The sequence below is a fragment of the Lepisma saccharinum genome, chromosome 14 (genome assembly GCF_977018435.1).
Source record: "Lepisma saccharinum chromosome 14, izLepSacc3.1, whole genome shotgun sequence".
NCBI lineage: Eukaryota > Metazoa > Arthropoda > Insecta > Zygentoma > Lepismatidae > Lepisma > Lepisma saccharinum.
This window is the reverse complement of record NC_139242.1, coordinates 27,868,698-27,890,474: the sequence shown is the minus strand read 5'-3', so window position 1 is coordinate 27,890,474 and position 21,777 is coordinate 27,868,698. Positions and strand designations below refer to the sequence as shown.

Sequence of the window (21,777 nt, the reverse complement as noted above, 5' to 3'; positions counted from 1 at the left end):
GGTAACACACCGTTTTATTATTTCTCAAAATTCTTATTGTTCTTTTTGGTTTTACGTAAGGTGTCTCATCTTTAAATGAAGTAGTCACTTAGTACTAATGCCCTTGTTCTTATTTCTTTTCATTTGTAGTTGCCTGTTTATTTACTTATTTTGTCTGTTAAGGAATTGTGTAAAATATTCTTATTTCCTGCCTTTTCAGAGAAGTAATTTAAATTTTCAGGTATGTGTACAAACGTTTGAAGTTCCTTGGCAACAGATATATTTCTCAAGCAGCAGCTCTCTTTTTCCTCGCATTGTGGCATGGATTTCACTCAGGATACTACATGTGCTTTTTCATGGAATTTGTGGTTATGAAATTGGAGAGAGATGTAAGTTGATTGTTTTTGTCTTTAGACCTTACAACTACCAGCATGTCGTTATATTTTACAGAATAATAGTTTTCCTACTTTTATTTATTGTTTCGCCTGATTCTTCATGTACACCAGTAATTGTCAACGAGTGTGCCATGAACTTCCATGGCTGTACCACGAAAATCCTCAAAAGACATTTTACTGAAATGAGAAAGCATGAACATCTTGGAGAGCTCTAAAAGTATAATACAAAGACCACAGTAGGTGCAGGGAGGTGGGAAGGCCAATTTTCATAGGGTGGAATCTAGGGAGAGCACAAACTAAATCATTATTTATTACTGTATATTGATCAGCCATATAAGGTTGGTTATATATGAAGGGTGTCCCAAAATTAATGGAGGATTTAAATTGTGTGTGACATTTTTTTCCGTGGGGTTGGCTATGTTCTGCAAGGTCACATGTTGTAGTAAACACTTTGTGGTTAGTCAATATGGAGTGCTACATGATGAAGGAGCAAGTGACGATCGTTAAAATTCATTACAAGTACGGAGAATGTTTCGCTGAGACTGTGTGCAAATTACGTGATAGGAGAAATGAAACAACTGGGAAAAACTAGTTGAAAAATTTGAAAAACCAGATACGGTTCGAGACGACAAAAAAAAAAATGGGCTGACCTCATACTGGCCGTTCAGGGAAAACATCACCTTGCCGTTGTGAGCAAGTGTGGCGGAGTGTTCGTAAACCTCAGTATGCTGTCGGTCACTGCAACTGGACATTTCATAAAGCATAATGCATCGTGGAGGACATTTGTCAAATATCCTAATCAACATTTAATGGCAATATTAACCCTTTCAAATAATGTAGTAACTTTGAGAACTAATAAATATTTTTTTTTTTTCTTAAATTAAATCTTACGTTTCTTTACAGACATCCTTTATGTCTTGATAGTGTCAGCTTGAGAAAGTTATGGGGACCTAGAACTAAACACCACCATAAGAGAAAAAAAAGGCCACTTCCAAAGTGGGATTTATTGTATTTTTTTGTCATATACAGCATTGATCGTGCAAAGAACACATACTCTGTTTACAGAAGTGGTCCAGAACCCAACTTGCCATTCTAGTAAGGTATGTGAGTACTGGATTGGTTTTGATCCAATTTCCAAATTTAAGTTCATGGGTGCTCCTTGAAATACCGTATTAACTCGAATACCCCGTGCCCTTTTTTTCCTTACAAACGTGGCAGAAAATGGAAGTGCGCGGCTTACTCGAGTATAGATCTTATCACCAGGTGTAAACAATTTATCCTGTGGAGGTATGCAAGCTGTTATACAAGCTTACTAGAGGAGGAGTGGAGGTCAAGATGTTATCTCACAGCCTGTGTTCTTGGAAAGAAAACAAAACACGTTTGCCATAATTCGTGTATCAAGTGGAAAAAATCATTCTATGTCCTGGTTTAATTAAATCACAGTTCTCTCTCCGTGCACTGCATTATGTGCGTTGTTTCTTCACCTCTTCCCCTCCTCCTCCTTTAAAAAAAATGGGTCAACTTAAGTTATGAAAAGCTTACAGACAGAAGGGAAAAGAATATTCTCCTTCCCTTTTGCCAAGGGAATCATTCTGCAGCCACACTGGCGCCAAGAAAGAGATGAAGACAGCAACCAGCTGGATGTTTATGTCTGGCCAGTCCAGCTGCATGGGTGTGGGTGTGGGAAGTTGTAAGGCTTGTTTTGTCTTGCAATGACTCAAATCTTGCTTCACATGGATGCTAAAAGCAAGATGACCACTAAAGGAAGAAGATTTGCAATATTTTACAGCACATGAAAAGTTACACGTCATTCAAGAAGTGGAGGAAATTAAAATGCTCATAAATATAAGTGAGAGTTGTGTGAGAGATTGGAGAAAAAAAGGAAATACTGCTAAACGTGTGGCAATTGGAGAGCTTTTCGAGGACAAAAGGCTAAATTTCCGGAAATAGAAGGGAAGCTGCATGACTATGTGAAAAACTACAATTTGTATTTGCAGTTTCTGCAGAAATGTGTCAATTGAAGGCTCTTTCACTGGAAAAAGAAGTTCCAGTTCATGGTTTTAAAGCAAGTCGGGGTTGGATTGTCCGTTTTTTTAGATAATACAATCTGAGTTTACAAAGAACAACAACTTTAGCCCAGTGACTTCCTGATGCATTTGAAGATAAAATCAAAATCCTACGTTTCCAACGTTATGTGATAAATTTGAGGAAAAATCGTATCTTCATATATATTTGTATATTCAAATCGGTAATGCAGATCAAACCCCAGTTTATTTTGAAATGCTATTGACTCGACCGTTAATAAAAAGGGTGAAAGAAGGTGTTCTTGTGCGAACGGGTGGATATGAAAAAACAATGATGCACAGTGATGTTGTGCGTTACAGCAGATGGAAGAAAACTTCTGCCATATATTGTGCTAAAGAGAAAAACTGTTCCTAAAATTAGTGTCCAAGGAGTTTTTGTGCAAGCACAAGAAAAAGGTTGGATGGATGAAAGCCTAATTCAGGATTGGATCAAGCGTGTGTGGCAAAACCGACCTGGAGCACTTTTAAACATGAGAAACATGCTCGTAATGGACAGTTTCCATGGCCATACAACCCCTGCAGTTAAGCATCTTCTAGATTCAAAAACGACTGACCAATTGATAATTCCTGGAGGCTTAACATCAGTTTTGCAACCTCTTGATGCCTTTCAAAACTGCTCTAAAGGAACAATATACAAATTGGATTTCCTCAAATAACCACCAGTTTCCACCAGGGGGGAAAATTAAGCATCCTGATGTCAACCTGCTTTGTCAGTGTTTTAAAAATGCATTGTCCCATGTTGGTGGAGAAGAGTATCAAAAAGTGTTCCATATCAAACAAACTCAATGGGACAGTGATACAGGGGAAGCAAGCTCTGATGATGGCAGTAGTGGAGAAGAGTAGTCGTAAGTGTAAAAGATGGCTTCTTTTTTGTGTGTCCTTAATTTGAAATAAAATTCCACATTTCTGCTAAAGTGTGCTATTTCTTCTTTGTACAAAATAAGGTATCACTCAATAGAGGTATAATGCACAAACATATGCAGAAATACTATTTTCAAGCAAATTAAGAAATTTTAAGGGAAGTGTAAGATTGAATAGTGTCATGATTTTTTTTTTTTTTTTTTTTTTTTTTTGCATTTCCCTTCTCTGAAATCCAGGTGTGTGGCTTATTCGAGGGTGAGGGGTACTCGAGAAAATACGGTAGCTGAATGAATCGCAAAACCTGACCACAAAGTGTTTATTGCTGACAATGTTTCGGACCTTTTATCAGGCTCATTTACTATCACTAAGGATATCAGGTAGTGCAAATGCAAGGAACAGGAGACACATGTGAGAGAAGAAGGGAAAATGACAATGAGATGTATGGAGATATCTATTTTTATTTGAAATTCGTGAGTTTCATGTGACTTTATTGCAATTATTGTTCTTTGGAGGGGGGATTGGTATTTATTTCTTCTTTTGAAAATTCCTTTTAGCCTGTAAGGGTTTGGGTTGTGTTAATAAAAATGATGTAAGATAGAGATAATATTTGTATAACGTGATGGATACATACGTGCATGTACGTATAAGCATCAGAATGGTTTCAGGGGACTTGCTCTTTTTTTAATTCACATCAAAATGGTAGCTCACCACTAGAGCAGGTATTTTCAGAGGATGTAGGTGTTCCTTGTGTTCTCCACCATTTTATTCACACAAAGTGTAGCGTGTGGGGCATTTCCAGCTGGAAACAATCACTAAAACTAATTGCTAAGATTGTTAAACCTGCCCCTCCTAATCTAACCACATATATATTGTTAGAACTAAACAAAATTGTAGGTTAGGAGCACCAGTTTTAGAGTTCTTAGTAATTAGTTTTAGTGACAGCAGCTGGATGTGCCCTGCTTCAGACCCGAAGTGTGTGCCCCAAAAAGTTGAGAAAGGAGTAGCTGCTCGCTTTCATTCATCCAACGCAAGGCCAGCAATAAACAGTTGGTCCATTATATTTTGTAGTGATTCATTTCAACTGTTTAAAGGAGCAAACCTACATGGAGGAGTGGTTAGCACAGCATGCTACGATGCCAAGGGTTTCGGGTTTGAATCTCAGCATGGGTGTTATTTGTGAGTATCCCTCCATCATACCATCACTGGTTCTCATCTTGGAAAATAAACCAGATCAATCAAGTATTTAATGGAGGAGGAAGTAGATTACCAAGCACTGTGTAGAGAAAAGGAGAAGGTATAGTGCATGCTGATTAACTATTTATGCAACTTTATTTTTCAGGTGCAAGATATACTTGACAGAAATGGATATCTAAAGGAATTCCTGAAGGATCCTAAAGTAAGACCAGTCAGCTGGCTGATGTTAAAGGCTTACGTAACAATATTCATGGGTTACTGTTTGGCCCCATTTGTGCTACTTCAATTTGACAAATGGTGGGATGTGTACAAATCGGTATACTTTTCAGGTCATGTTCTGTTTGCATTCTGGCCAATTTATCGCCCCCTTGTGACACTGGTGGTAAGACCGCAAGGGAAGCAGGAATAAAATTTATGACTGACATCATTATGCATGGTTCCGTTGCTCAGTAAGAACAGTATTTTAGTGTGTTATACCCTTCCTTTGTAAAATATGGTGGTCTTTTTATTGGTTCCCTTTTTCCAGTTTAAAATTGTAATGCAAGTATGTGCACATGGTAAAATTAGCCATGAAGAATAAAGTGATTGGGTTGTGTTTAAATTTTTCATTGCTAAACTTGTGTAAAAATTATTAGTTAGCATTGTACAGTTGAGACCAGGCATAACAAATAACAGCTGACGTTAAAAGTTTAAAAACTTAACAACTAAGTTTAAAATGTATCTTAGTTGTAATCTAAAATACTTCTCTAATTGTTTTTATTTTTGAATCGTTCTGAATAGTTGTTTAATAAAATCACCAACTTATTTCCTGTACATTATTTAGTGCAAATTCTGAGCAAGACATGTATATTTGTGTTCTTTCTAGTATTTCTTTCCTGCTTACTTGCTTGCTTACTTGTCTGTGTTGCATGCTGGGTATTAAATTTAATACTTGCCACAATATGTTCTTTCTTTTCGCAATTGTAGATCTCTTAGAAAATTAAATCCATGACCTTCAGCCATTTCTAATATGTGAGAGTGGGCAAAACCATACTTTGTTTCTGGAAATCATATTCTATTTTGCATAAGGTTCACAAGATACCACCTATTATATCCTGTCACTGTGGTAATTTATGAACAAAAATTTTAAAGACCCAGGTATAAATTTGTATTGTGCACAATATAAGTTTTCCAAATTTGGCAGGAAATAAATTCAAAAGTTTGCATATCAACTAATATGCAAGGATCTTAATGATACAAAATTTTTTGTCACTCTAATGAAGATTCAGAAAGTGAAACATTGCATAGAGTATGCATACGCAGCAAAGAGTATGATATGGATTTGTCCCTTTCCCTTTAAAAAAAAATAATAAGTATTTGGCTATGCCTGGTCCCAACTATGTGTATTATTGAAGGATGTTTCCATCCTTAATTATAATTGAAAAGTTAACCAATTACAGATGATAAAGTGGGTGACTAAATATGTGAAATTCTTTCAGCAAAACTTTTTAAAAGAAAATTGATGATAAAGTGGGTGACTAAATATGTGAAATTCTTTCAGCAAAACTTTTTAAAAGAAAATTGTATGTGTTGTTGCTATGACAATAGTGCATACTTAAGTAATGGTGCTAGCAATTAGTGTTAGTATGTTTCTTTGAATCAACTGGAGGATCGTACAACACAAGAATAAGGAAGGGCAATACAACATTCCAGGAATGTGCCGACATTTTTTTTAAAAAAATGAGGTGCTCTAATTGTATTGTATTGGTGCCTTGAGTTGCATAAATATTGCTGTAGTTGCATTGCTTGGAATTCCTTATTCTCTACATTTTTATTATTTTTGTTGCACACATGACTTATGCTTAAACACAAAATAAGCATGTGTGTTGCAAACTAGAATGGAGCATGTTATTATAGAGATGCTCAAGAATATTGTTCTCTTAGTGTACACACAAGTATTTTTGTAACCTATCTCTCTTTCATTTATTTTCCTTAAAACTTACTAGGAGGAGAATAGTTTACTATCGAAATTGAGGTTGCACAATATTCAGAAAAATGTTGTGATAATAGAGTGTAGTCTGATGTAACTTGTTTGTAGAGCTGTTAATATTGACCTGCTGTTACGGACTCCTCCTTCAAAATATCAAGTACTTTATGAATTTTGGATATGGGCTAGGGAGTATGCCAAATCATTCTACAGTTATTATTTTTTTGTTATGGGAACTGCCCAAACTTACCTTTTTTTGCGACTGTCCATTGAGGAAATGCAAAATTTTACAATATAAATTGAACTTCTTTACCAGTATTTATTTGCTTTTGTAATAGAGCATTGTTATTTCTGAGTAACTAACAGAACTGAAGCATTTTCAATATTCATAAATATTTTCTTGCATGTAATTAATTAGTTGATCATTGCCATGCAAGCAAGGGGACCAGTTGTTCTTCCCAGTTAAGACTTTAAAGAATTTAAATCCCAGTTAACTATGTGTGACTAGGGTGGGCACAAAGTCGCTTTCCCCAATAAATGAAGAAATCAAATGTTTTGGGGGGAAAGTGACTTTGTTCCTACTCTGTATTAAAAAGCATTAACTATATATTTGTTTCGTTAACATTGTAAGAACTACAGTGTTCAAATTTGTCATGAACAAACGTATTTGATGGTAAATTAATATTTAAATGCTGCTTGGTTAATAATCATTGTATGACAAGTCTTAAAGAGAAAAACAATAACATTTTCTTTTATAAATTTGCATAATTGTTCATGACAAATTGAATTACAAAAAGGGATGCTAAATATGGCAGAAGGATAGCCAAGCACATGATTTCATCTGGACTTCTCTGGTTCCCTTTCCCGAATAAGTATTGAAGTTCCAATAACAAGACTAAAATTTGGAATTGAATCTAGAAGATGCATTCGTTCTGTCCATATACATTAATTTTTATATGCGAGTCTTTTTTTTTTTTATGTTGTTCACCATTTTATTCATTTTTATATACATATTTTATCTTTGAAAAAGCACTGCTTTAATATTTCCTGGTTGGTAAAAGGAATAAGTTTGTGTCTATTTCAGATTGAAATCCTCTAATATAAGAGTTTTGTTTTGTGTAGCAAGACTACATTTCAATAATCACATCATAATCGTGTGTAGTCCAGGTTTTTTTTTTATTTAGGACAAGATACAGTATTTTTGTGTAAGTTCTTGGAAGGATTAATGTATGTTTGAATTCAGAATTTGGATGGTTAATAGGAGGGCAGAAATGTATCCTATTTTGCATAAGAAAAATTGTAATTTGTAAGTTGAAAAAGAAAACAGCTAAGCTAGATAACCAAAGACAGGACTGTTTTGTTTTGAGACAAATCTGTGAAATTAATAGATTACAAGAGTGAGACTTTAACCCATTCGCGTCATATGACGAGCAGGACTTGCATTAACCTGTTATGACACATAAGTCGTATGACGAGCTCAGCTCGCAATGCTACACTGCTTGATAGGAATGCACGTAGTTCAGTGTGTAGTTCATAGCTGTCACTTGTATTCATTCTAAAACGAAGTCCAGATATGTGATGTTTGAAATTTCCTCAGTGTGGCGCCCTCGATGTGTTTGTGTGAAGTAAGAAAAAAACAAAACATTTCTTTATCGTATGCCACTCTCCTCAGCCATTATGGCATCAAAATTTCGCATTTTCCCCAGTTTAGTAACCAATTTACATTTATAAGTCATTTTCGAATTTTTATGCATATTTAGCCTCTCAAAATGCATATAATCTGTTATTTTGACACTAGGATCAAAACTCGATTTTTCGTGGAATCTGGTGTTCAATGCTAATATTCCTTTAAAACTAGTTTTCTACACATCCCAAAACAGAGATAATTTTCAGAAAAATATTGGATTATTACACAGTTCTGAACCAATAAAGCTTATATATTCTCAAATTTCAACCCTTTGATCTGGTTTGGTTTTTATGGAAAACAACATTTTCAACTTTTAATCTAGGCAATTTATTTTAATTTATTTTTGCCCTTCAAACTGCCGCACTATGGAATTTAAATACAATTTCTTGGTCAACTCCGAAGGTATTTAAACATGATGTCAATGGGTTAATATTGTTCTAGTAATTCTCTTCAAACGCAACAATGCTTTCAAGGCTGGGCAATCTTTCATTGAAGATGAAAGTGTTCAGAAGCTGGAAGACTGCAAGTGATGTGTGTGGAAAGTATGGTGGATGTTTAATTGGAGAATTTTCCAAGTGCCATGAATTTCAATGAATAGGTGTGAGTGCATTATCCTGATGCAGGATCACATTTTATTGATTCACAATTCAGGTCTTGTTTACTTCATTCCGAGTTCATTAACTCCACTTTTGAACTGCCATGTGCAAATATTTCATTGCAATTCTATTTAAAGGCATTCATTATTCATAAAAAAGCATTTTTTGCAGAGAATAAATTCGCTGAACAATTGCCAGTACTGAAAAGAAATTTCCATGTGATATTTTATTGAAGTGTCCAAAAGCTGGGTAGAATGTAACATACACTCTCCCTCTCAGACTTGTTTCGATGTAGTAAATGTGATGTGCCTCAACATGTTTCTTTGGAAATGCAATACGTTCCATATCTATTTATAGTTTCTAGATAATTTCCTTTACATCGTTTTTCTGGAAGCCAAGAAAGTTGCAGGCATTGTTCTCATGCACAAATAATTTCTGAATGAAATGACCATGTGTCCTGTTGCCATGTCTTTCTAAGATTATCAGATACACAATTTAATGATTAATAACTAACATTTCATGTTCAAGACTATCAATTGCTTTATTTGCTCTGTGGTGTCATGAGTGCATGCTGTTGCAGGAACACACACATGTCCTTTGTTTATGAAACAAAAACATTCTTTCTCAGGGTGGAGTATCCTCGCTGTATACCAATAGCAAATATATCCCCGTAGGTTTTCTCTCCCAAGACATGCCCAACGTTGCATAGAGAACACAGCTGACATTTCATTCACTACCCTATTTTAGTACACACAGTTTTCACATTTGCAAGTATTTTACAGTGTGCCAATCTTGAAATTTAATTGTCAACATGCATTTTTGTTTGCAATGTATTGAAAATATGATTGCATACACAATTGTCATTACTGCAGTATTACTGTAAAGCAGTATGGAGCAACTATCAGCTTCAATGATTCATGCAGTATTTGCTATCTTAATTTCCCTCAGAAGAGACAATTGGGAATTGATATTACCACAGTGATGCAAGAACTGTCCACTGTAACAGTACCATTGTAAATGATTTGTTAAAATTTATGAGTTTTCTACTATACAGTTTTTATATGTACACTTTTTTTAAGTAAAATATAAAATAAGATTCTGTTGTCTACAAAAAAAATATGTACATATTCATATGTACCTTAATGTTTTTTTTTTAAATTGTTGTTCTTTATATGTTTGTTGTTTGAATATTTTCTTGTGTGTGTTTTGTGACAAAAAGCATGCTCCATTTGGAGGGGATGAAAATTTTCATGTGGGAAGTTTATAAAAGTTGCTGTGGTGTTTGAAATGAGGTTTCATTTTTTCTGTAGAAGTATATACTTAATTAAAGTTGAGCTAATACTAAAGTTGAAGTTTAGTCTAAAAATTTATGCTGATGTAATGAATATTCATGGTAACCGGTGGTGGCAATTTGGGGGGGGGGGGAGTTGCCCCCACACTATGGCCTCTTAATGTTTAATGTTAAGCCTTATTTAAGAGAAAGTAAACTGTGCTTGTCCCCTTCCCCAGTTTTGTCACCCAGTCGCTGCCACTAATGGTAAACTTACCACTTCAAAGCTTCATGCACTTATTGCGATCATTAGAATATTCAGAGAGTAACTAATGCCATGATAGAACACTTTTTTGAGCAAGAAGCTTTTTGGTGAGTCCACATATCTGCTGTTATCTGCCATTCTAGATTCAAGTGGGCTACTTCTCTTCAAGTACTCGTAGTTCCGCAATTGGTCCGCACCAAAATTTTGGGTGGGATTGAACCTGGCATAGCTCACGCTTAAAGAGAGAGTAGTTACCACTTGGCTACCAGAAAGTCATTGCCAATCATAGTGTTTTTTTTATATATATATACAGTTATCCTTCAGGCACTCTGTACTCGGAAGTAGAATCAGCTGGTATCAGTTCAACCTTAGTAGTAATTCCTTAATGCAATTGACACCTAAATGTTGACTATTGTGTGATAAAAATGGTAGTCTTGTATTAGAAAATGTGTGAATCTTTTCTTTTTCTTTTTGTACAACTGACTAGCGTGATGGAAATTTTTCAGTACTACGCTAAGGTAATACTATCATATTATACCCAGTATATTGTCTCAAGGTAAAAAAAAAATGATACATTCTTCGTATCAAGGGAGTCTGAGGTTAGTTTAATACATGTCTCAAAGATAAAAAAAAATATTTTTAAGTTTGTCAACCACAGGAATGCTGGTGATATCTTGAACTAAGTAACTGCAAAATTTTTTACCTCTGCTATACTGCAATTGCAAGTGGTTCCTTGTATGAAAGTATTCCATACAAGGAATTCCATACATTAAAAGAAAAAAGCCTTAAATACTGGAAAGTACTTTGGCCAATTCTTCAAAATTTAGTTAAAAATTAATAATGAAAATATATCACCTTAGTTCGTCCAAATTTCTGCTGCTAAAGCTTCGAATATCTGCAGAACAAAATGATCTTATTCTCTGTGTAGTAATGAAAATAAATGCTTCAGATGTGATGTATTTAGTAAAATATTTCATTAATTTCAAGATAACATAGTAACTTTTCAAGTGGGATTTCCCCAGTTATGGCTATTCTCATGTAAACCAGGGTTCTTAGATCTAATTACATTTCTGCGATTAGGATCTCGCACGAATGTGTATCTCCAGTCTCAACTGGCCTTTGTATGTAAGGTGGACATATGAGTAAGTTGTACTCTTAACCCTAGAGTACGTGATAATGTAATCTGTCCCCACAGGATTAGGATATTGACAGCCATATTCCCCCTTTTTTTCAATCTGTGCATGTTCATCTTTATACAATCCACAAACATATTAAACTCGCAAGTGAAAAAAACATGATCTAGTTTAAAAACAACGAAAAGCGAGAGATCTCTACATTTGACAACTTTGGCATTTCTTGTTAGTAGGGGAAGATAGAATCAAACACTTGTGCCTGCTTTTCACATGATTCAGTCCTGACTCCCCTCCCTCCCTTCGAATGTACCCGTCTTCATTCAGAAGATGTTACTTGTAAACATGTGTAAGATCTTTCGTGGTTTTAAATCAATAGCAGACACTGATGGTAATATAAACACAGGATTCCTGCAGGAATATATTTCCATGACATCTTTTGTGTATGGCAATAACAAAAATATAATCATGAACAACAAAAATATGATGCATATAATTTGTTCATTTACAAGAATAAGACTTTTCTCGGGCAATTGTTTGTTTGAATAGGACAGGATTTGTATAGTGGAACTGCAAGCAAAAGACCTGTGCATTGCACTTGGGAGGGGTAGAGTGGAGCAGGCTTCACTGTGGGCCGAGCTGAATGAATGGAGGGGAAGATGCACGAAGGCTTCTGGCCGAAGATTCTTTTGTTTGTCATCGCTCTATATTTCTCATTGTAATATTCAGAGTCATGTACTAATGGCTAAATTTCCAGTGTGTGTTACTATAACAGTATGGGATGTTGACCAATTCACTTTGAATGTTGGGAAACCGAATTAACAGTTTACAAGAGTTTCTCAACAGGGAAAATGGTAATTTTTCCATGTTACAAGTGACGACGTAACATTTTGCAATTGGTCTGCATTCAAGGTTTAAAATAAATGTTGGATAGAGATACTAGTTATATTATGATTATTTAACTTTTGAATATTTGCAATGAGAAATACATAACTTAGTTAATAGTCTTGCCTATCCAAGAATAATTTTGCTTCTCTACGGAGTTTTAAAGGATTGCCAAGTAGTAAAAGGTAATATCAAATTAAAGATAAGTAAATTCTTTTCCCCTGGTTGACATTTAACTTTCACGTTAAAAAAAAAAAATAACATTGTGAACTTTTATACAACTCACCTTCAAGCTTCATTACAACTTCTAGGAGGGAAGAGAAGAAATAGCCACATTGAACATCCATCTTCTTTCCATTTAATAGTGTTTTTGTGGCGTTACACTATTTCATTTCTGGTATGTATAATTGATCAGTTATGTTAAAGTTCCAGGAATCCAATAAATTGTATTGAGTTCTGTAACAGGGCTGAAACGTTTTTCTCACACAATTTAAATTCAGTCCAGGTTGCATATGTTTTCAATACCAAAATTGGACCGTAATTAAATTGATCCGGAAAGAAGATTCCGGGACCAAATTGAAATACGTTAAAGATAAGAACGTTCTTTACGGTCCAGAACCCATTTACACTTGCTGATTTTCTCTCCCGGGTGGAAATTGAATTTATTTACAATTTATGGACCTTTAATAACCCTGGGGTTGTTAAATGTTCAGGAACCCATAAATTATATAGGGTTGCATAACAGGACCGGAACTTTTTCCTCTCTCAATTTAAATTTATGTCCAAGTTGCATATTGTTTCATTTCAATACCAAAATTGGACTGTTTGTAAATTGATCCAGAAGAAAGGTTCCGGGACCGAATTGAAATACTTCAAAGATGATAAGGTTCTTTACAGTCCAGAACCCATTTATACTTTCTAATTTTCTCTCCTGGACCGGAATTGAATTTATTTACAATTCCTCGATCTTGAACAATCCTGCAATTGAGTACATTATGGACTTTTTTTTTTGGGGGGGGGGGGGAAGGGAAGATTAGAAATGCTCCATTATGATCTTTTAGACATACATTATGCAAAGTGGACTTGATAAAGTGACGAAGTCAAATATTCTAACGAGAAGAAGCCTGTTCTGTGGTAAATGGGTATTTAGAATGGTACTGTGGAATGATGTAAACTATGTTCTGTTCGAAATGTGCCATTCAAGAGGAACTAGGAAGATGGTTTAACTTGCTATGCAGTCAGTGTTGACAGTAAGATGTCTACATATTTGCAGATGCAAAAATTTGTATTTTGAAGAGAAGGTGCTAGTGCTTTACTGCATATCAATTATAAGGAGGTTTTACTCTGAATTAAAATTTAATTTTTTTTGGACTGTCCATCGAAAAAGCCTTCTAGTCATGTTGTTATATCTTTTTTGGTTGTTTGCAGGAGAAAATGTTTTTGTTTTAATTTTTTTAATTTATATTTGTTATGGATAAAATAAACTATTCTGCTGTAGCTTCATTTCACACAGACATGCATTATTTCAAATTGATGCACCTGTTTGTGGATGTAAATATATACTAACAATTGTTTTTGTACTGTGATAACTCTTTTGAACCAGATAATGAGAGAATGTAATTCCTTCCATTGTTTTTGTCTTGTTTTTTATTAAATGTTATCATTGTTAACTACAAGTACAATTGTGAGTTGTAGCACAAATATATTTTTCAACATACTGTTATAAATTTGACTGTATATAAGTTATCATACAAAGCCCATGTCATTGAAAGATGATGGAAAGAAGGTTTCTCTGTACGATTTAAGATATTGTACCACTTTGTAAGGAAATATATATGTATCACCTACAAGTGTAGTCCTTTTTTAAAATTAAAATCTATGTACAGTATATATATTTTTTTATTCATTAGTAATATTTACACCAACATAAAATGTTCATAGTTGAATAAATTATGTATGTTCAACAGTATCTCAAAAAATGGTAGAAATACAAAAATTGACCAATTACCAATCGATGGAAAATGGTAAACATTTATTCATGTCCTGAATGAAATCTTCATCTTCTTTAATAGACGAGAGGTTCAGAGCACAAGTAGTGTAACTCCACATTTCATGGAAATGGAGTTGTGTATAACTATGAAGTATCAACATTTCAGTGCTAGAAGTCTTTCCTTAGCTTCAAATTCTTGCTCGTAGAGGCACCACTGTGTTTGTGTTCCAATAGCTAAATATAACCAAGTTTTCTAAATGTGCCTTTTTCTCAGACCTGTATTGAATGGAGTTATGACACTTGTCAATGTTGGACCACTAAGGGAAATTTCACACAGAAGCGACAGACAGCATGCTAAACTTGTTCCTTGAGAACGAACCAATCAACAGCAATTTGCACTGCAGCAGCATGCAAAGCTGCACAAGCTAGAATTTGATTGGTGAATTCCTCAAGTGACGCACAACAGATCATCCGCTGAGAATGTAAATGTTGTGTGTCCAATTTTTCAGGAGAGAGCTTCAAAGTTTGATATACATGGGTTGGAAATTTAATAGTGGCAACTATTTATTCTTAAATAATACAAAAGAGAGACCTTTGTGAAACTTTTACAGCCCTTCGATGTAGTCACCAGCATTGTGTACAACAATTGCCAGCAATGTGGAAGTCGTCGTATTTCTGTAGCAGTGGTTAATGGTTTGAATGGAGCGGTATATTCCCTGAAGAATCTCTGGAACAATTCAGAAGCTACATCGTAGGAATCAAATCAAAGTCACAGGGGCTGGTAGAGCATCTGCCAGCCCCATCAAGTTAACAAATCGGTCACAGGCTGCACTAGATGCACCCAAGCATTGTCCTGCAAAATGATGGGAGGATTCAGCAGAAAGTGCCCCTCTTCTTTCGCAACACAGGTCATGTTCCAAAAATTAAGAGTAGTACTGTGCATTGATGGTCTGTCCTGTAGATACAGCAAGAATCACCAAAAATTTCACATTAGTGGGGTTCTGACTACTCAACTTTAGACAGCCAACTCCAACGATACTCTATTCCTCTCGTCACTGTGCATGCACCTAGTGTTGGAAGGAAGAGTCCATTTACTAGTAGGTATCAAACTAACGTGTGGTATAAGTGAGAACCCCCGGTTCTGTTTCATGGCGTATATACAGCAGTGTTGCCACTATTAAATTTCCAACCCACGTATTTATTGAAGATTTGTCACGATTGTGCTGAAAGTTTGCATCTGCAAAAGGCTGATAATTGAAGCCTCTTTAAAAAGTAGTTGTTGTTTGATTAAATATTTATGCTGTAATTAATTATTCAAATTTCAGATAGAACAATTGCACGCAACAGTAACTTTGATTCCAAATTTTGTAGATTAACCAAAAACACAATATATCAATATTGGTTGTACGTAGACATCAGACGAAAGAAAAAATGAAACGAATGCATCCTAAATAGACCACAGCCAAAACATCTGGATTTGTTTACAATTTGGAGATAGACCATTTGAGACTTATTGCTTCTGTGTGAAATCTCCCTCAGGGATTTGTGTTGATAAAGTTGTCAGTAAATATAGTTAATACAAGATTCTTTTGTGCCTAAGAGATACATGTTCACCCTATCTTGCATATATCCTTTATTTGTAGGGGTAGCAGGTAAAGGAAAATTTTACACCAAAGACATATCTGCCATGTCAAGTGGCAATCAAGTAACATGCTACTTGTAAAAAAAAATACTTCAGAAATAAATGCATGCCAGCTTTCACACCTGGGTGATGTAGCATGATGCACATGTTGCCTGTCAATTGGACTGGGCCTTGTTTCCTTTAGTGTGCAGTGTGTTAGTTCAGTCTCTTCCTTTTGCACACATGATATATAAAAAAATGAAAACTTGAGTACAATGTGGCTTGTCTGGTGTAAAACCCTGAAATTCCCTATCAGTTTGATAAGCAATCTCCCTAAGGGAACTTTTACACCAAATTGACAAGGAACATGTAACTTAGATACAAATCTCAAGAAATATATGCAATATTTCAAATCACAGCAACATGATGTGCTGCATGTGTCGCTTATCACTTTGATATCACCTGGACTGGGCTATTTTTCTGTAGTGGGTTTGGTTCATTTTACTTCAATTCTCTGCCACTTTTGGCTAATCGCGAAGACAGGGATGAGTGATGTGAAGAAATTGATGAAGAGAGACTCCCCAGGATTCGAACCTGGGACCCCTGGTGTTGTAGCATGCACTACTAACCCCTCTGCCACGGAGGTTGGCTTCCATAGTGGGAGAGATGGATACACTGCATGCAATTTGGATAACATGGTGTAATCCAGGAAGAAATGTGTGAAACACATTTAACTCTCTTAAAACAGTAGAGTTTATTAATGATAGGATATCATATGCAGTTTTACAGGGTAGGTGGTGTAAAATTATTTTAATAAACATACATGCACCAACGGAAGATAAAGATGATAATACTAAAGATGATTTTTATGCAGAGTTAGAACAGGTCTTTGATAAATTTTCTCAGTATGATATGAAAATTCTGTTAGGTGACTGTAATGCACAAATTGGCAAAGAAGAGACATTTAAACCCACGATTGGTAAAGAAAGTCTTCATGATTTAAGTAATGATAATGGTATAAGATTGATTACTTTTGCAACCTCAAAGAATTTAATTGTGAAAAGTACCACTTTTAAACATAAAGATATCCATAAATATACCTGGTCTTCTCCAGATGGTAAAACTCACAATCAGATTGATCATATTCTCATTGATAAGAGAAGGCATACTAGTATAATTGACGTTCGTACACATAGAGGTGCTGACTGTGCTAGTGACCATTATTTAGTAATTGCTAAATTAAGAGAAAGACTCTCAGTGATAAATCATAAGCAACAAAATCTAAAAGTTCTAAAATTTGATACAGGAAAGTTTACTGATGAAAGAATTAAGAAAGATTACCAAATTAAACTGTCAAATAGATTTGATGTTTTGCAGGATTTAAATGATGATGAAAATATAAATGAAACAGACGTAAATAAGAATTGGGAGCACATACGTAATGCAATAGAATCAGCAGCTAAAGAAAGTATAGGATACCATAAACCGAGAAAAAGTAAGCCATGGTTTGATAATGAATGTCATAATCTAATAGAAATAAGAAATCAGGCTAGACTTAGGTGGTTAAATAACTCTGATGATACAAATCTAAACAATTATAATAGAATAAAGCGAGAAGTTAACCGCACGTTTAGAAGTAAAAAAAGAGATTACTTGAAAACCAAAATTAACGAAATTGAAACAAACAGCAAAAATAAAAATATCAGAGATTTATATAAAGGTGTAAATGAATTTAGAAAGGGGTGGCAACCTAAAGTAAACTTGATAAAAGATAAAGACGGTGATTTTCTAGCTGACCCAAGTGATATTCTAAATAGATGGAAGAACTACTTTAATGACCTTTTAAATGTCCATGTAGGAGATAAATCAGAAGTGAATGAAGTACACACAGCAGAACCTTTAGTTCCAGAACCCAACTTGACTGAAGTTAAAGATGCTATTAAAAGGCTAAAGAATAACAAAGCACCTGGCATTGATTTAATACCAGCTGAGTTAATTAAATATGGTGGAAATTCATTAATGTATCAAATTCATAAATTAATCTGTTTAATATGGAATAAAGAAGAAATCCCTCAACAGTGGAAAGAATCCATAATTGTTCCTGTGTTTAAAAAAGGTGATAAAATGAACTGCAATAATTACCGTGGAATTTCTCTACTCTCAACAACATATAAAATATTATCTAACATTCTTTTAACAAGACTAACCCCATATGCTAATGAAATTATAGGTGATTATCAATGTGGATTTAAACGTAACAGATCAACTACAGATCAAATTTTTCACATCAGACAGACACTTGAAAAAAAGTGGGAATATAATCAAAATGTCCATCAGCTATTCATTGATTTCAAAAAAGCATATGATTCAGTCAAAAGAGATAAACTATATAATATATTAGTTGAGTTTGGAATACCTAAGAAGCTTGTTAGTATGATAAAAGTATGCACCAGTGAAACAGAAAGTAAAATTCGTGTGGGTATTAATATGTCTGACAAATTTACAATTCATGATGGGTTAAAACAAGGAGATGCATTATCTCCATTGCTCTTTAATTTTGCCTTAGAATATGCTATAAGGAAGGTAAAAGAAACTAAAGAAGGACTAAAATTAAATGGTGTGACTCAGTTGTTAGCATATGCAGATGATGTAGACTTACTGGGGGATGATGTGAATACAATTAAGAATAATGCTAAAATATTTTTCAAAACTGCTAAAGAGATAGGTTTGGAAGTTAACAAAGAGAAAACTAAATATATGCTTACAGGCCGAAACCAAGTGTTAGGTAATAATCAAAATCTAATTATTGATAACAACTCGTTTGAACCAGTTTCCAAATTCAAATACTTAGGAGTAATATTAACAAATGAAAATTATATTAAAGAGGAAATAAAAAGTAGGCTTAATTCAGGAAATGCATGTTACTTCTCTCTTCATAAACTTTTGTCTTCTCGTTTAATATCTAAGAAACTGAAAGTTAAAATATACAAAACAGTAATTTTGCCTGTAGTATTATATGCATGTGAAACTTGGTCCCTTACATTGAAAGAGGAACATAAATTGAGAGTATTTGAAAATAAGATCCTTAGGAAAATATTTGGACCTAAGAGGGATGAGGAGACAGGTGAGTGGAGAAGGTTACATAATTTAGAACTACATAATTTGTATTCATGTCCAGATATTATTAGAATAATTAAATCAAGAAGACTTAGGTGGGCAGGCCATGTGGCACGAATGGGAGAGGAACGAGGAGTTTACAGGATTCTTGTTGGGAAACCTGATGGTAAGAGACCTGTAGGAAGGCCAAGACGAAGATGGAGGGACAACGTTGAGATGGACCTAAGGGAAATCGGTAGGGATGGAAAAGAGTATATAGAACTTGCTCAAAATAGGGAAACATGGAAGGCCTGTGTTGCTGCAGCCATGAACCTTCGGGTTTAAGAAGGCTAGAGAGTTAGTTAGTTAGTTAGTTTAATCCAGGAAGAAATGAGAAAACACAAAGTAATGGCACTGACTGGACCAGCAAACTCTCCTTATCTTAGGTAACAGCTGTTCTACTTATCTACTCTCATTCTCTACTCTCCTTTGCTTGCTCTTCTTGGAATCTATGTGACGGGGTTGTAACAACCCCACTGACCAGGAAGGAGGTAGGGGGAAAGTGTGCTTGTATGACATGTTTCACACATTATATTGCTCCTGAACACAATATTTCTATTAACACTTAACTGCCATGTACATCAAATTTATATGCAGGGTGTGTCTTGTCACAGGCCATGTGTATCAGATTGATTGATTGAGTTGGTGTTTTAACAGTTGGGCTGAAAAGTTTGTAGGCTAACATAGTAAAAAATATTTTTTTGACAAAATTCGATTTTATTATTCAATATAGTTGCCTTCGAGGGCGATACAACGATTATAGCAGTCATACAATTTTTCGATGCCATTTTTATAGTACGATTTCTCTTTAGCCTCAAAATAGGCCTCAGTTTCGGCGATTACCTCTTCATCAGTGCTAAATTTCTTTCCAGCGAGCATTCTTTTAAGGTCTGCTAACAGGAAAAAGTCACTGGGGGCCAGATCTGGAGAATATGGTGGATGGGGAAGCAATTCGTAGTCTAATTCATATAATTTTGCCATCGTTTTCATTGATTTGTGACACGGTGCATTGTCTTGATGAAACAGCACTTTTTTCTTCTTCAAATGGGGCCGTTTTTTCGTGATTTCATCCTTTAAACGCTCCAACAACGCTATGTAATAATCGCTGTTGATGGTCTGGCCCTTTTTGAGGTAATCGATGAATATAATACCATGTGCATCCCCGAATACTGATGCCATAACCTTGCCAGCAGACTGTTGCGTCTTTCCACGCTTTGGATTCGGTTCATCACGTGCAGTCCACTCGGCTGACTGTCGAGTGTAGTTATGGAGCCATGTTTCATCCATTGTAATATATCGACGGAAAAATTCATGTTTATTACGGTTGAATATCGCTAAACATTGCTCCGAATCATCAAAACGTTGTTGCTTTTGATCGATTGTGAGCATGCGCGGCACCCATTTTGCACACAGCTTTCGCATGTTCAAATATTCATGCACAATATGTCCAACACGTTCCTTTGATATTTTTAAAGTCTCAGCTATCTCGATCAACTTCACTTTACGATCATTTAAAATTATTTTGTGGACTTTTTTGATGTTTTCGTCGGTAACGGCCTCTTTGGGGCATCCACTGCGTGCATCGTCTTCGATGCTCATTTCGCCTCATTTAAATTTAGCAAACCACTTCTCAACGGTTGATTTTCCTGGTGCAGAGTCCAAATAATGTTTATCAAGCCAAGCCTTGGCTTCAACAGTATTTTTTTTCGCCAAAAAGCAATGCTTTATTAACACACGAAATTCTTTTTTATCCATTTTTTCACAATAACAAAAGCTGCTTCACTCACAATGCTATATCTCACGAACTAATTATCCGGCAGCTGTGAAATTTATACACGTATCTTTTGAAGGTTAGTACTAAGTAAAAATCACATGGATTTAATTCTAGTAATGCCATCTATGAGTCAGCCTACGAACTTTTCAGCCCAACTGTTAAGTCCACTTTATGCACAGTATGGCTAATCGGGACTGGACCTACAGTTTAAAGTGGGATCCGAACCACTATGTGCCTCCACCAGGAATCGAACCTGGGACCCTTTGATTACAAGGTGTGTATCAGATTGATACACAACTTGCAGTGTGTATCATTCTTAAACACAAAGCTCCTTTGAAAACAAATGTGTTCGAGGTTCCCTGGCCTCTTGGAAAGGCCATGCAGTCTTGGTGTCCGAGTTTTCTCACAGATGATATGGGAGTCAAGTTTATCATACAGGCCACGTGTATAATAATTACTATACACACAAGTGTATACAAATACAAAAACAAAATAGCTCCAGCCTTCCAGAAGATTTATTTATTTATTTGTTTACTTTCTTTTACTTCCTTTTCTGCCACTTCTGGATAATCGGTAAGTTGAGGATGAATGGTTATAAGATAAAAGGAATGAGAAGACATTCACAAACACACAAGGACAGCACACAACATGGCTGATAGAACTGGGCGGGCAACTTACCCCCCACTTATCATCGAGGGGGGGCAAGATAATCTTCCCCCTCCCCCCCCCACCCCCGGTCGCATGCTAAAAATGCGACACTATTTTTTCCAACTAATGTTTCGTTTTGAAAAAATGGAAAAATATTTTTGCACATGTTAAATGAACGTGGACTCGAGTTTTAGCTACCAGCAAGAAGAATGCGACACATGCAGATAAGAATCACAGACACATCTCCGCAAATCAAGCGTAAGATGGAATTATACC

The 21,777-nt window shown here is 35.2% G+C and overlaps 1 protein-coding gene across 1 annotated transcript in view; it reads left to right on the top strand.

The window, feature by feature from the left end:
- Positions 1-12,573, top strand: part of nes (lysophosphatidylcholine acyltransferase 3 protein nessy) — a 40,737-nt gene extending 28,164 nt beyond the window's left edge. Inside the window, exons 9-10 of the mRNA XM_083135321.1 lie at positions 221-368; positions 4,659-12,573. Of these exons, the coding sequence (XP_082991447.1) occupies positions 221-368; positions 4,659-4,922 (412 nt within the window). The 3' untranslated portion in view covers positions 4,923-12,573. The remainder of the gene's footprint in view (positions 1-220; positions 369-4,658) is intronic.
- Positions 12,574-21,777: the final 9,204 nt, after the last annotated feature.